Below are 17,363 nucleotides of genomic sequence, written 5' to 3' on the forward strand. Positions count from 1 at the left end.
CAGGTACCAAGAGCACGGTTCTGCTCACTGTTATTTTTAGGAGAACAAAGCACGCAAAGCTGTGTTCATTTCCCTCAGAAAGCATTTTCCTGAGCAGTATTAACAGCTTAAGAATTAAAAGCCCCTTCTGTTTTTCCTTTTGACACCACCGTTTTGAAGTATCACTAATCATTGGTGAGTCTGACCCTCCCAAAGGAAAAGACAGCCCTAGGGAGGATCACAGGCCTGAGCAGGCAGCGGCGCCACACTGGGAGTGCAGGGGAAACAGCCTGTCTGGATGGAAATAGGTCTGTCAGTCAGTGATGTGGACATGCTTAAGGGACAGAGCCCTGTGCTGTGTTCTGATAATGGACCCCTGGATGCAAAGGTGGTTAAAAACCAACCTTCAAGATAAAGACAAGCTGATCCTAAAATACAGTTCACTTGAAGTTTCTGGATGCTTATTTTTAAGATTTAAAAATGCTTAGGATTATTATAAACCAATATTTATCAAAAAGTAAAAGTGTACTTAGTTTTGTTTACCTGATTAAGTATCTGGTTTTTGGTCTGTGTAGGGCTGTGCAAATTGTGAACTTGTGCTTGAGCTTGTGGACTGTGGACTTTTTTGGGTGTCTCCCCCATTACCCCCACCCCTGTTTTCCACAGACATGTCTCTGTCTCCAGCCTCCCTTCCCATGGGCTAAAGAGAGGAAGGAGACTGAGCAGGAAGGGGCCAACTGTTGCACAGTCCATACCACAGTCGCCTGGGTACATCTATCCATGTGTTTTTTCATGAATTCCCGCAAGACAATTAGCTTCATGGAATATTGTTAAATGGCCTGGAAGTGACCAAGAAAGAGACAACAAACAAACACTGTTAACCCAGAGTTCTAAAGGAGGTTTAATGAAGAGCTGTGCTGTCTCTCGATATGTCCATCCCATAACCAAAGTCAAAGGGCAGGTGGTAGATTATCAGAGACTTGGAACAGCCTCAAGGCACAGAGCCCACCACCTTTGTCTGGCCCTACACCTGCCACCACTAAAGCCGCATTCCTTTTCTAAGTGGGTGAGCCCTGGGGTCCAGTGTCTCCCCTGCAACAAACACTGGATCATGGACACGGCCAGGACTCATGAACTCTGCGCCTCTGTAGAATGTCTTCTCTCCTAGCTGCCTCCTTGACTGCTTGTCTGGCCCACGCTGCTCCTTTATAACATACAACACCAAAACTACAAAATCGCTAAAGGTAGGGGGCCTGATTCCTTGGACAAATACCACTTTGTAATGTTTGGGTTTAAAAAACAAAAACAGTTTTAGAGCAGTTTTAGGTTCCCAGCAACCCTGAGCACAAAGTTCAGAATCCCCGAACTCCCACCTGCCCAGCCTCCTCCACTATCCACATCCTGCGCCAGCGTGAACAGACGCCGTTGATTTTCTCCCGGTGCTCTTCCCGCCAGAGTCCCCCCTTGACCCCACTGAGTACTCCAGTCCAGGCTGTCGGTTTCCCAGCACTTCTCTATAGCATAATCCCTCTTACTGTCATATTATGTAGTGTCATATTATGCGCCGCAGTAGTCTTTTCAGTTATGCTGTAAACCCTTCAACCTCTCATGGGGTCCTAACACAGCCCCTGGGACATAGGTGGTGCAAATATGTCTACCTCTACCTGAGGGAGGAGGAAACAGAAGCCCAAAGAAGTCACATGGCTTGAGCAGATCACGTAACTATTTGGGTACCAGAAACTGAGACCTGGCACTTTTTGGAAATCACGCATTTGCCCTGTTTGGCTAAACTTCTAACTAACTCCTTTCTTTCACTTTGACCATTTAGCATATTCCTAATATGGAGACATATGCGTCCTGCCCAGGCTAAGAGCTAGATGTTGAAGTCCAACTGAAGTTACCGAGCCAACTAGAGTTATTTTTCCTCTATCCAGAAAGCCAATCTCTCTTCTCTCAGCAGCAGGTGTCCTTGGGCTTGCAGCCATCTTCCGGGGAGGAGCCATCCCTGGTCTCCACACGGGAGAGGGATGCTTTGCCCGGCCACACCTGTGAGTCTGTTCATGGCCCAACGAGAGTGAGCAGCATGACAGTTTAGGAGACAGGAGAGAGGATGACTGAAGGGTTAAGTCTGCAGGAGCAGCTTCAAGTCGTAACCGGTAAGACACAGACCTGGGTGTAGATGGCTTAAGTCGAGTGAAGGTGGACACCAGAGAGGAGGAAGACCAGGAATTAGAAGACTGGATGGTCAACACTTTCAGTTGAAATCTAGAAGTTGGAGAAAGGAAGGCCAGAAGCCAGAGCTCTCGGAACGGGCTTGTGCTAATATGGTGTGTGAGTATCCATGATGCTCTGGGATTGCTCATAGCCTAAGCCCTGTACTCAGGTAATGAGGGACCACTAATCATGAGAGATGATGATTGGGGGTGCAGATAAAGTACTTTGGAAGGAGAAGTGAAAAAAAAGCTCTTCTATGTGATTCTGTCACACAGAAGTCAAAACTGAAAAGGTTATTTAATCCAGAAAAGAACAGAGAAAGACAACCTTATGTTACAAGAAAAGATTTGGAAAACGTGGGTCAAGGTATCAAGGCATTAAATAGTCAAAGTCAGGATATCTTAAAACAACCAACTTCTTTAATTAGAAAGCAACAAACATGCAAATGGCAAGTGTAGAAATTTATTGGAACCAATATTTTCACTATAATGAAAATTACTCTTCAACACTGATCCAAGCTCCCACATTTGAAGGTTAGGGAAAATATTGCACTTTGCATTTTCTAGCACTCCTCATACATGGCAAAAAGTTTTTAAAACATTTCGCTAGTTTTGTTTTACACACACTCCCAAATTCATGCACACAATCATTCCAAACCAATGTTAGGTTATCCCCCCAAAAGGGAAAAACTCCAAAAAACCACAATCTTAAAATTGCACTGAAGCTCTGTAAAGAAAAAAATATAAATGTCTTATACAAATTTCAGAACATCTAAGTGCTTGCCAATAAGAGTTGATTATTCCTCATCCTCATTTTCATTCTCCTGACCAGAGCCTTCTGATCTGTCACTCTCCAACCGGTCTGGAAAACACAGATATGAGACAAAAAGAAATACCTTTATTATTACAATTAAAATAATTTTCAGTGCCTTTTATTTAAAATGGATTAAAATGTATATAATTCAGAACATCATCATATAAAAATCAGTTCACAGCTGTGTGTAGAAAAGTTATTTTTGCCCCTAGAGACAAAGAGTAAAGGAAACAGCACTCTCAACGTTGAATATTCATGTAATTCCAAAGATATAAAAAGTACAAAGAAAAAGCCCTAAAGATCTTGATCTACTGTGGTCTACTGCAATGATTTCAAACTGTGTTCCTGGGAGTCTGGGAGCCCTAGGAGGTGTATCAGGTGTCACCGAGGGGAGTGAGAGGCAAGCCGTGCGAGAGAATTTGGTGATCATTCTTGAGGATCTGTGTATTTGTTTATAAAAATATTTCTTAAATACCTGCTATGTTCCAGGATACAGTGGTGACCCAAACAGTCACAGTCTCTGTCCTCAAGGAGCTTATCTAGACTGAACACTCAAGGGAGTGTACAATTACAACCCGGCGAGTGAGCACGGCACGTCCTCTCAAGTTCCATGATTTACACTTGCTGTTCCTCTGCTTGGGACACCTTCACCCAGTTCTTTAGCTATAATGGTTCTGCTTACTCATCTCGATACAACTATTATTCCCTGTGTGAAACTTTCCCCAGACTTTTTCAAATACCCAACCTGCAGAATTATGAACTCCTTCCTTCACATTCCAGAATATTTTATATGTGTCATATAATAATTACAGTAATAGTTTGTTGGCCTATCTTCTTACAGACTAGACTGTGAGCTCCTGGGAAGGTGGCAGTTATTTCTTGTATGTCCTAAGGGTCTAGTACAAGAGGTTCAATGAAGGTTTATCAAATAAATGAACATAAGTTTTACTAAGATAAGATATATTACATTAGGGTATGTAAAGAAGGCAACAGTACCGAATAACTACCACCACTAGCATGGAACCCTTTCTATCACAGAAAGATTTCTCCAGGGTAAGCTGGGGGAAAAAAGGCTTAGACACAGGGGAAACAGTTCAGTCCCACTGTCAACACCAAGAGAAAACCGAATCCTGAGATTTTATTATCTACAGAGGCTTAAACACTCCCATTGGATTCTAAGTCAACAACACCAGGATACAGAAGGGATTGTATGTGTAATTGTCCAAGTGAATTAGATTAAATCCCCTCTACGCCAACTCCATTTTAATGCCAAACTAATGAGATAATGTGTGTATGATTTGTAACCTGAATTATACAAATTTTAGTTATTACTATATAATAAGTGTTCAATACACATTTGTAAAATAAATGAACAAAATGAGATGATGATAGACCTTCACAGGTCACTAAGGAATCTAAACACAGTGGAAGACTTTCTGATCAATAAAAGGCTACTTAAGGGATGTTAGTATAAAGGAGATTACACTATTTTTATTGTGTGATATACTTTCATGAGAGAAAAAACATGAAGTTGCTATTCTGCTTAACTAGAGTATCATGAATAGGATACAACGACTACATTCAACAAACCTATTCTGTCATATTAGTGGAGCATGAGGCAGCACTGTCAGCCTATTTCAAAATGTGTAGGATGACCCAAATTCTTTTTGGTTGTCACACTTACGAATGAAGATGGGGAAATGGAGGGGAAGGAGGAAATGTCACAGCCTTCAAATCAAGGAGTTTACAGTAGACGTTAGAATTCTGCAGAGTCCAAAGCAAGCGATAAGAAGTCGAGTGAGGGCCCAACAGAGTCTCTTATATAGGTCACACAGTAACTGACAGTGGCTTCTGGCATGAGGAAGAGGGCGGAACAGTTGTTTGTCTCTCAAATCCTTCTCACTTAACTGCTGCCGAGTCATGTCTCTCAGAATATAAACCCAATTTCTAAGAATAAATTAAATGAAATCTTTTTGTCCACAAAGTGCTACTGAGGTAGTAAAACTGCTAAGCAGTTCAACACTTTCACAAATCTCTGGTTGGCAATTACAGACCACGGAGATCTGAGAACACTGTGTTCTTTTAAATGAAAGCTAGAAATAATCACTTCTATATCCACTGTTTTCAAAAGTTGGCAACACCAAATTGCTCCTGTAAGTAAGGTTTACATTTGTGGGAAGGTTCCTGTAATTCTCTGTTAGAAATATTTCTTCAAGAAATTATTTTTGATCGGAAAAGATAAGATATGAAGAGAGATTAAGTTTGCTGGGGTGTGGGGAGGGGACAAGGGAGATATGAAAAAATACCCCAAGGAAACCTGTGTTCCAACAAAACAGAGTCAATACAAGACTCATCGTTAGCTAAACATTTGGTACTAGAAGTTCATTCATTCGTTCACCCATTCATTCACGAAACACTATTATATGCTAGGCACTGTTCTAGAAGCTAGCTATCCATCTGTGAATAAGACAAACTAGGTCTCTGGTCTTAATGAGCTCACTTTCTAGAGGATAAAAACAGAAAATAAGAAATGTATTTTTCTCCTTTAATCTGTGTAGCAAGACAAAAATAAAGAAATGAAGTTAGAATAAGTACTTGATGAAACAGGCAATGACCAGAGAGTAACTGAATGAGAAGGAGGGTGTGAGAAGGCACGTGAAACAACTTCACACTGGGCGACTAGGGAAGACTTTTCTAAGGAGGTAACACTGGGGCTGAGACCTCAATTGTATGTTCAATTATTAGTGAAGCTGGGGGATGAAGTTGCCTAAAAAGCAGAGGAAACAGCCAGTGAAAAGGTCCTAAATATGCTAACAAGCTTGATGAATCTGAGGAGGAGGAAAGTAGCCATCTATGGCTGAAATGTAGTGGGCGAGGAGAAAACTGGAATGTGTCGACTCAGTGGCTGGCAGGTCCAGGTCATGTAGATCAGCGTATGAAGTCTGGGTTTTATTTTAAGAGCAGCTGGGGAGTCCCTGAGAATTTTTAAGCAAGGGTGACATAACCTAATGTATATTTTAAAAAAGTGGGTCAGCAAACTATGGCCCCTGGGCAAATCCTCCCACAGCCTATTTCTGTAAATAAAGTTTTATTAAAGCAGAGCCATGCCCTTGATCTACACATTATCTATGGCTGCTTTTGCACCACAATGTCAGAAATGAGTAGCTGCAACAGAAACCACATGGCCCACAAAGCCTATTTACTATCTGGCCGTTTAAAGAAAAAGTTTACTGACCCACGTTTTATTTTTATTTTTGGCTGTGTTGGGTCTTCGTTGCTGTGTGCGGGCTTTCTCTAGTTGCAGTGAGTGGGTTTCTCATTGCGGTGGCTGCTTGTTGCGGAGCACAGGCTCTAGGCTTGCGGGCTTTGGTAGCTGCAGCACGTGGGCTCAGCAGTTGCAGCGCATGGGCTGTAGGGCGTGTGGGCTTCAGTAGTTGTGGCTTGCGGGCTCTAGAGCGCAGGCTTAGTAGTTGTGGTGCACAGGCTTAGTTGCTCCGCGGCATGTGGGATCTTCCCGGACCAGGGCTCGAACCCATGTTCCTTGCACTGGCAGGCAGATTCTTAACCACTGAGCCACCAGGGAAGTCCCTGACCTGTGTTTTAAAAAGCTCCCTCTGTGCTGTGGAAATCAGATTGTATGAAGGCGAGAGCAGAAACAGGGAGACCAAGGTAGATGAATATGGATAATATTCTGGAGTAAAGCTACCATAATTGATGGAGTGAATCTGTGTATGACTGGGTAAGTGCCTGTGAGCTCAATATGATGTTACGCTCTATAGATCCATCGTGGAGAACACTATGGCTATCTAGATGTACATGTACCAAGGTCCAGAGGTATAAAGGGATGCTTCAGGGTTTTATAAATCATGTTAACATATTTGGACTCTATCCTAAGAGCACGAGGAGGCCCAGGAGAATTTTAAAGAGGGGAGTAAATTGATCAGATTTTTAGAAAAGATTAGAATGGTTCACACACCATCTCTCCAAAGCCTGTCAAAACTTCTAGGAATCTCAGAACTGCCTTTCTCTCTCAAGAAGTTGCCTAGACTAAAAGTCTTTAGTACAGCATTCATGAGAATAATTTTGGTTGCTTTTTTAAAATGCAGGAGCTCAAACCCTATTCAGATGAAATGAATGAGAATCTTTAATGGATAGGAACCAGGTATTTGTAGTTTTAAAAAGGGGGTTTAAAGTGCACTCTTCATTAAAAAGCACAGCTTAAGCAGGATGGAGCTGATTTCCCAGGAAGCCTTGTGGAGTAATGGAAAGGCTGAAGCATTCTGTGGCTAGATTGTGCTTCCATGACCAAAGTCTATTACTAACCCTCCTTGAATACACAGACATTGTTGTACTTGGAATACAGGACAATGAAGGGAAGGAGAGGAAAGGAGTAGTTGACTCATCAAATGACTAGACATCTTAAGGATAAAAGCAGCAGAAATACAAACTCTTGGGTACCTTTTTCTATCTAGTCTTTTACCTAAGAGAAACAAGAGGGTGAGTTAAGTTGAATAAACCTTGATTGCTGACAAAAAGAAATAGAAGAAAGGGAACCTTTATATTATAAAACATCTAATTCTAAAATCAAAGAAGGATGGTAATAACTATTAACAAACCATTGACACATTAGCACCTATTTAAAACAGATTCTTGGACTTCTCTGGTGGCGCAGTGGTTAAGAATCCGCCTGCTGATGCAGGGTTCGAGCCCTGGTCCGGGAAGATACCACATGCTGAGGAACAACTAAGCCCGTGCGCCGCAGCTACTGAGCCTGCAGTCTGCAAGCCACGACTACTGAGCCCGCGTGCTGCAACTACTGAAGCCCACATGCCTAGAGCTCGTGCTCCGCAACAAAGAGAAGCCCGTGCACTGCGATGAAGACCCGATGCAGCCAAAAATAAATAAATAAATAAATTTATTAGAAAAAATAAAATAGATTCTTGCACAAATGAAAAGAGAATTAGTTTCCTATAGGAAAACTCAGGAAGAACCATTCACCAGATGAACTCTTCATAAGAACAAGCAAATTTTAGTTGTCATAATCAGCAAATGTTTTTCTTGTTCTATAAAATGCTGCCTCCTCAAATCTGAAATCCAAGTGAATTTTAAAGGTTACTGATTGTTACTGAAGAAAATAGATCAAAAGATGTTAACAGTGATTAGAAGTACTACAATAATATTTTGTTGGACTACCAACATTTTCTGCTTACATTTTAGGTTTATTTTTTGTTTTGACTATTTGAAATTTTCACTCTTTCCTTGTAATAGTTAATATTTACAATTTGAGGGTTATTTTCTCTCCAGCTCTTTTAATTACAGACATAAGGGGCTTCTTTCAATTCTTCAGATGTACTATAGTCTCTCTCCTCCAGGACTTAGACAAATGCTACATACTCTTTATTTTGCCTGGAATACTTAGCTCTCCCTTCCCCACCCTCTGAGAAAGTGATACATAATCTACTGCTTATATAGACCTGAAGGTCTGAAATGGAAGTTATCCTAACAAAGAGTGAGGATGGGAGGGGACATCATGATTATAAAGATCTCTGAGTTGGGAAAGACTTTGATGTACCCCAAAATTCAGAGAGGGCCAGAGTGGATACAGAAGGAAAGAATGCACTAGAAAAGCAGTTTGAGATCAGGTCATCCAGAGGACTGCATGTCTTATCCATGACTTGAACGTGTTCCCGAAAGTGAAATTTGTAGGTAAAAGGGGAGTAAGTGCTTGGAAGCTAGTTTCAAATTCAGGTTTTACCATTTATCAGTTATGTGACCTGGGGTGAGTTATTACAAATAATCTACTTTGTAAAGGGCTGCAGCTAACTGAGGATAAATCTGTGAAATGATTGGTATATTGCCTGATACATTACAGGTATTCCATAAATGGTGGTGGTGGTTATTATTAAATAATACCCAACATATGAAGAAATTTGTGATATCAGTGAAGAGTGATAAACACTTTGTTCATAATGGATACTGGATATTTTCTACTGTTATGAACACAGGTTATTCCATTCCTTCTTGGATATTAGTTGTAATATACACAATTTTGTATCTGTGGCACTGAACCTCACAGTTTACCATCTAAAACAAAAAAAAATACTGAAAAAAACATACTGAGCTATCTGTTTCAACCTCTGTAGTAATACGTTAACATTTATTTTTGTCTGGGCTGTGGCTGATTTTGACCAAACCTACCATTAAAGGGTACTTACTATAACGTATCTTAAGGTTTATGGTATGATCTTCCACTCTGAGAAGAAAAGCACAGCTGATAAAAGTTTTCAAGTGACTTCATCTTTTCACTTTGACACTTTTCAATAAAGTTGGCTCATGGGGATATAAATTACTGTACTAAGATCAAGAATTCATAGAACTCCTCGTTCAAAAGTTAAGCTGCCTTCCATGTACCTGTTCCCTCTGAGAGGACTTAATGTCAGCAAGAAATAAACTTCTCTTGTGTTAAAAAAAAAAAGTTAAGCTGCCTTGATTTTGTAATTTAAGGAAATTTTTACTTTACTTTTTACTTTTACTTTACTTTTTACTTCACTTCACTTCACTTTATTGGCTGTGCTGCATGGCACGCAGGATCTTATCCTTACCAACCAATCGAACCCATGCCCCCTACAGTGGAAGCTCGGAGTCCTAACCAACGGACCACCAGGGAAGTCCCTTTTTCTTAAAAATAAATCCCTTTAAAGTAGATCTTAAATAATAATGTTTTTCAAATACAATAATGATTTTAATAGTACACTGACAGTTCTTACCAGCTCGAATATGATTCAGTGAAGCCAACATCCTCAACATGAAAGAGGCTGGAACTGTAATGGTATTTCTAGTCTCTTCCAGCATGAGTTCATTTCGAGTTATAACCTATGAGGCAAGTTAAATAACCATGTCAAAGATCACAGGGTAACTGTACCTTTTCCTTAGAGATTAGGAGAACAGTAAAAAATTAGCAGGAATTATTTCATTCTTCATATGTATCTATATATGTCTACATTTCCACCTTAAGGCTACTCAGTGCCAAATAATTACTTTAACTTGCATTCGACAGAGTAAGATCAGAGAACACTACTCTTTCAACTGGCAGAAAGACAAAGATCAAACCTTGAGGCTACTTAAAACATTCAAGAGTTCAATTTATTTTTACTTATAATTTGTTTTCCAGAGCAGTCTACTTTGTGTCTGCTTATTATTTTCCCATCTAGTAGAACTGATACTTCTAGTGACAGAGTAGTGTTAAATTGTTATCCCTGGGTCACTTGGGTCCCTCAAGAAAAATGTTACCTTGACTGAAGCAAAGTAATCTTGAAAAATAAACCTTTGGATAAGAGTTACCAATGAATTGTGTCTTAAGTACCAAGAATTGGACTAAATGAACATCCATGAACACCAAGGGAGCTAATGTATAATCACAGGCAAAGGAAAAAAGAGAGGAAAAGCGAAGGTCATGGCAAAGGAAAAACAGGAAGAAAGAAAGGAAAGCATGAGAGGAAGAAGAAGATGCTAACCTGGTCAGCAGTCCCCCAGTGGCATTACAATACGTTTTCAACTCATGGGGGTGCCCGACAGGGCCCTTTACAACCATGCCCCAACCTAGCTTTTTAGTCCAACTGAGCTGCTTTCATGTGTCCTCTAGGTTTCAGCACACTGCTGGTTCATTTACCTTACAGTAACTTGAAACACGCTGATCCTTCTGTCTCAAATGTTCCTTTGATCCTTGTATGCCTGGTAAACTCAGTCCAATTCTTATTTCCTCTGTGAAGACCTTCACATCCCATCTATTCCATTTGGAAGCACGGCTGTTCCTTTCTACAGGCTTCCAAAACACTATGTGTACATCTCTGACACTGAGCACACTATATTCTAGCTGTTTATATGTCTGTTTTTTCCACTAGTCTTTTAAGTTCTGAAGGAAGGGTTTATCTTTGTAAATTCAGCACTGTGCCTGACATACACCAAGTGTCTTCTATATGTCTATTAAACGAGTAAAAGTATATGTGGGAATTTCACTGTGAACTGTCAACCTTGGCCTAGAGAACTAGTTTTCCAACTCATTAATATTTTTAGCAATGAACTCTTATTTTATTGTTTTAAGAGGGGGTAGTATCAACCTTAGTTGCACTCCCCTCTTCACAGAAGTTCAACAATTAGTTAGTAGCTGATTAATGCAATGGATCCTTATTTTCATAAGAAATCTTATATGGAAACCCAAAAATGAAAACCCTCATTGCAGTTGGGAAGGAAATGCCCAGGGTTTAGCTTTCATATCATCCATCTTCCTGCTTCCAATCCTGTAAAAAACCTAGAGCTTCAGAGAACTCAGTTTGAAAACTAGTGATATAACAGTAGCTTCAGAAGCTGAGGAAATCTTAAAATATAATCATAAAGGAAAAGAGTCTCCAATCGTTTGTTCTGCTACCTATTTGGCTATGATTATGGAGAACAGCTATAGTAAAACTATTTTCTTAAAAGGACATAGTGGTTTTTTTTTAATGATTCTTCATTGCAATAAGCACAAATAGTCAACCTATTTTTCTTAAACAACAATATACTATATCTGTTACTACCAATAATCAATATTCTACTTATCCAAATAATATTCCAATTTTTACCTCTCTAGTATTGTGGGCATGTTTTATTCTTGACTTTTCTTTTTCTTAAAATTTGACCTCATTAAATGAATTAACTTGTTTTATGTTACCAACTAATAACAAAATGAGCTGCTTTGATTCTTCTTAAAACAGCAGTTCAGGAACAAAGTGACATATGTTCTATAATAAGTATAATAAAAATCTTACTTCATCAGCAAGTTTTCGGTTAAAAATCCTTGACTCTTCTAGCGGTGACCAGATCTTTATGTCATAATCTATGCCAGACGAGGCTAGAACTAGAAATAAAATGTTCACATTAATATAAAGCTTAGAAATATTCCATTAATTCATGTAAATTTATAATGTATATATGCATGTATGTTTATGTTCAGCAAAATTGAGTTAGAATGGAAATTGTACTGATACATTTAATTGTTAACTGAGAATATTATTTTGAAGATTTCCTAAAAGTTACTCTAGAACACAATTTTAAGACTGTCTTGAAATCACTCAAATTTTTTTCTTATTTACTGCTCTTTTATGAGAAACACGGGCAATTTCAATGGAAGGCAAGAACAAGCCAATGCTCCTTTGTTCTGGTAAATTAATTCAGACGTGAAGACTAAAAGGCTTGGAGGTTCAATTTGGTTAAGTAGTGAAAAGTTCAATCAGCCAAACCTCTTACAGCTGATAAAACTTAGAAGCACTCTTAGGAGTATAAACTCTTTAACCTATTTCCCCATATGTTCTGCCAAAAGCAGGTTATAAGTGTTTTTTGTTTTAAACCCCAAATAGCAATACTTGACCCTAGTGGCTGCCTACTAGGATAATTTGGATTATTTTTATATTAACAACTAGGAAAAAGTTGAAGCTGATTAATCATACTAATGATTTCTAGCCCTTGCCTTATAAAAGGTCATCTTACTTGGGTCGAACGGGTGTGGCTGCAGGCAGTTTACTACGTGATTATCAGCTTCCAGAAGCATTAAATGCTCAGCAGTGTGACGATCCCAGATGAAGATATGGCCACAGTCAGAACCACTCATTACAAAGTTAGCACCCCAGAAATTGGCTTCTTTTATCTAAGGGTTAAAAAAAAGGAAATGATAAGAGAATTCAAATCAAAGTTATTAAAAAAGATTTATTCTATTCTCAAGTTAAAACAATTAATTAGCTCAGAAAATAAAAAATTGAAGAGAGCCTTTGTCTTCTAGTATATTGAAATCATGATAGAGATTTATCAGCAGGGATAAAGTGGCAGTAAGTAATGAAAAGTCCCCCATGAAGACAGGGATTTGTTTTGTTCAATGCTATATTTATAGTGCCTGAAACAGTACCTGGCACACAGTAGGTGCTGAGTTAATAACTTATTAACTGAGTTAATAACGATATGTTATGAATATATAAATGAATGAATGGGATTTCTGCATTTTGAACAGTATAATGGAAACATATATATATATATGTTACTGAACTTTCCAAAAACGGTTCCATTTTAGCTTTTACAAGATAATAACAACTCATAGAAAAAAATGAATTGTTCCCTCCTGTATCTTGCTTTATGCCAAAAGAACAAAAAGTACCAATCTTTTTATTAGCTATTAGAAGCTCTCACAATCAAGAAGGAAAGATATAAATACATATTTACTTTTATGAAGCCATGAGACAAAGGATGTGTTAGAACGGTTATGATGGAAGTTTTCAGCAGATGCACATGAATGAACCATCAAAAACCTTTGTACTTCATGTCAGAATTTTCGAAATCATTTTATGTACAGCTGCTACTTTGCTATTTTTGGCAAAGCAAAGGAGGGGAGACAATTTTGTTGTTACTTGGAATTACATTACTTTTATATTTACTAGTCTTTTTTTTTCCATTCCTGTCCCTAATTATTTTCATCCAAAATTTTAACTGGCAAAATGCAAGAAATATAAATTGGTTACTTCTATTAATAATAAGTGTGCTTTCCAGAATGATTAAATTATTACTACCAATGATATCTATAGAGACAGCTAATTATTTCCCCATCCCAAAGTTACTTTTTGCCTTGACTCTAAAGAAAGCAGATTAAAACTGATTCTGTAGATACTTTTTGATAACTCAATGAATATATGAGAACACTTTCTAGATATGAATGGTTTGGAGTAACAGTTATGTTAATCATCTCACAAGATTCTCATAGTAAACAGTTAATATTGCATTGGGTATATAGACTTCTGGGTTATAAAAACTTAAAAAGATCTTAGAGATCATCTGGTCTATTCTTATTTCATAGATGAGGAAATTAAAGTCTAGAAAGACAAGGTGACTAAAACAAATTTTTACTTGTCAATCTTTAAAAGAGTTATGATTAATCTGACTATATTTTGCAAGGAACCTGGATTTCATGTATCCAAATCTTTCTCTCCAAAACCAACAAAGGGTACTAATATGAACTAAAAAAATCTACTAGGAAAGTAGACAACAAGTATGAGAGAGCAAAAAAGAAGCAGTGGGGACTTCCCTGGTGGCGCAGTGGTTGAGAGTCTGCCTGCTGATGCAGGGGACACGGGTTCATGCCCCGGTCCGGGAAGATCCCACATGCCGCGGAGCGGCTGGGCCCGTGAGCCATGGCTGCTGAGCCTGCGCGTCCGGAGCCTGTGCTCCACAACAGGAGAGGCCACAGTGGTGAGAGGCCCGCGTACCGAAAAAAAAAAAAAAAAAAAAAAAAGAAGCAATGGTTACTTGTACAAGCTAAAATTTTTTAAATTCTATGATAGTTCCTCAGTAGGGTAGAGTTTTCTTATAAAAAATGATGGTCTTTCACAATATGTTATAGGATGAAAAGAACTATATTAGGGTAAAGAGATAACTGTGAAGGTGCAATAATATATTGGAATCACACTGGCATATATGAAAATAATCATTATGGAAAAGAATTCGTATTATGAAATTGCAGTTCTTCCAAAGAATGTCATTAGTATATGGTACCATTGTCCTGGAGTTGCGATGGCCCTTATAAACCATCTTTACTAGTGGCCTTCTAATGTTCAAGGTATCCAATTCCTCCATTTCTTTTCTTTCTTTTCTCCGCCTGAAGAACTCCTGAATTCGGGCAACAGCAGAGCGTCTATGAATTACATATTATAAGAAAAAACAGAAATAAGTAAAAAACATTCACAGGCCACTACAGAATGAAAATGAGCAATATTAAAATATGGTAAAGTCTAGAAGACATTTAAACTAAATATTATGTCAATAAGGCATCCCCAACCAAAAGCATAAAGAGGCAGACACAACAGTGAGACTACATCAGACTAGTTGAGTTACTAAAACAAAATGTTTTAGTTAAGAGATCACTTAGAAATTTGGTACTGGTTGAGAGAGTAAAGGAAATAGCATGCAGCACACTTTTTAAACGGCTGTTTTATAAAAACATAATACAAAATTAATATGCAATTTACTACAAATAAAACAAAACCTATTCAATATTATTTGTCCTCTCCATATTAGGAAATGTAAAGGCATAAAGAGAAACCAGAAGAAGAAACTAAGGTTAACATATAATTTCAGTGGATAAACTTATGTTTTGAGATTTTGTTTAAAGATGTTTGTTCTCAGCAAAAAACAGACTAGTCAAGAAAAACAATATTAATATACATGAATAAAACAAGGGCCTTCAAATAGAATCTATTCTATATGAACTCCATATTAGAGTGCAGATTTGGAGCTAATGAGGCTGATTTTACTCTCCTAAGAACTGAGTTGGTCACAAAACTAGAGAATAGTTTTTTTTATTAGAAGGAACTTTTCCTAACACATGTTACTGAATAACTTTGTTAGTTTGAACTTCTTATTTAAAACATTATATTTTGCCATATAATAGACCAAAAATCCAAAATATATAAAGTGTCTACAAATCAGTATGAAAAATGAACACTATAATAGAAAAAAAGTAAAGAACATGAATAGGGAAATTATAGAAGAAAGAGACTTAAAAAATATACAGAAGGATGCCCAGCCTCACTAATATTAAGATAAAAATAAAAACAAATTGATCTTTTTGTATGTCTATCAGATTAAAAAATTTTTTACATCTATCAGAGTGGCAAGAATACAGGAAAATAGGCACTACTGGTAGGAGTTTGAAAGTTTTATATATAAAAAAGTGCACCCTTTTGTTGTAAACTTTTGACTGAAGTAGAACACATATTCAGGAAGGTATAAAATCATAAATGTGTAGCTCAATGCATTTTTGCAAAATAGCCCCATGTAACCAGTATGAGAGATAGAGAATAAATAGAATTCCAGGACAGATAGAGAATAAATAGAATTCCAGAAGTCTCTCTATGCTCCATTCCCATTATACGCTCCCCTTATCGGAAACCACTATTCTGACTTCTAACATGATGGATTAATTTTGCCTGTTTGTGAACATTAACTAAATGGAATCATACAAAATATATTTTGTGTCTAGCTTCTTTACCTCAATATTACATTTGTAAGATTCATCCATGTTGAATTTAGCTATAGTTCATTCATCTTCTTTGCTGTAGAGTACTACTTTGTATAAATACATTATAATTTACTTTTTCCATTCAACTGTTGGTGAACATTGGGTTGTTTACAGGTTTTGATTACTGAAATAGTGCTTTGGCGAACATATGTACATATTTCTGTTGCGTATATATCCAGGAATGGAACTGCTGGACCACAGTATGTGCATATGGTCAGCTTTAACAGATACTCCCAAACAATTTTCCAAAGTGGTTACAGCAATTTATAATTCCACTGGCAATATGTCAGTGTTCCAGTACAATATATTTTTGAGGAGAAATTAAATAATATCCATTAAAATTTAAAACATATATTTGCTTTGATGTAGCAATTTCATCTTTTAAAAATGTATGCTGTAGAAAAATGAATATGCAAATATATATACACACACAATATATACAGACACACACACACACACACATATATTCACTGAGTACTTTGAGAAACAATGGAAATAATCTTAATGTCTTATACACAGAAAGGATAGGTTAAATAAATATGGTACATCCATACATTGGAATACTTATGCCACCATTAAAAATAATAAGAAAGATCCATAAGCAAGAACATGAAAAATGTCAGCATTATCCTACTGAATCTACAACATAGTTAAAAAATAATTCATAGGGGAAAAATGTATATATATACGTAGAAAGAGTCTAGAAAACCAGACACTAAATTGTTAATAACACTTTCTAAAACAATTACATAACAATTCTGTAGTCTTATAATAAAAGGTATTTTCTTTTTCATAAAATGGTATCATAAATTCTATAGGAATATTTAAAAAGTGTTTAAAAAACTTTATCCTATGCTATATATATGTTAAAAAAAAAAAGGGTCCAAAATTTTAAGTTAGATATCGTTAGAAACTACCACACAGAAAGCTGACATGTTTAGTTTACTCTGATTATCTCTTTCTGATTGGGAAGTGATAAATGGGAAGGGCTGAGAGTTCAAATGTTCTCAAAAGAAACATAATTAATATGATTGAAACTCTCTTTTTTCTAAAGTGGAAGAGAAAAGGACACTCAATCAGTTAAAAATGTGATTAACAAGAAACCAATAAAGAAAAAACTCTTGCTAAGAAAGAGTATCTAGGGCTTCCCTGGTGGCGCAGTGGTTGAGAATCTGCCTGCTAATGCAGGGGACACGGGTTCGAGCCCTGGTCTGGGAGGATCCCACATGCCGCGGAGCAACTAGGCCCGTGAGCCACGACTACT

The 17,363-nt window shown here is 37.6% G+C and overlaps 1 protein-coding gene across 7 annotated transcripts in view; it reads right to left on the reverse strand.

Moving 5' to 3' along the window:
• Positions 1-2,592: 2,592 nt before the first annotated feature.
• The window catches only part of DCAF6 (DDB1 and CUL4 associated factor 6), a 165,587-nt gene continuing 150,816 nt past the window's right edge, over positions 2,593-17,363 (reverse strand). For all 7 annotated transcript variants that reach the window (XM_082614240.1, XM_082614239.1, XM_082614238.1 and 4 more), the window contains 5 exons: positions 14,575-14,713; positions 12,529-12,685; positions 11,811-11,899; positions 9,774-9,879; positions 2,593-3,054 (listed from right to left, as the gene is read on the reverse strand). In XM_082614240.1, the coding sequence (XP_082470366.1) occupies positions 2,990-3,054; positions 9,774-9,879; positions 11,811-11,899; positions 12,529-12,685; positions 14,575-14,713 (556 nt within the window). In that variant the 3' untranslated portion in view covers positions 2,593-2,989. The remainder of the gene's footprint in view (positions 3,055-9,773; positions 9,880-11,810; positions 11,900-12,528; positions 12,686-14,574; positions 14,714-17,363) is intronic.

The sequence above is a fragment of the Mesoplodon mirus genome (assembly GCF_964341445.2).
Source record: "Mesoplodon mirus genome assembly, chromosome: 3".
Lineage (NCBI taxonomy): Eukaryota > Metazoa > Chordata > Mammalia > Artiodactyla > Ziphiidae > Mesoplodon > Mesoplodon mirus.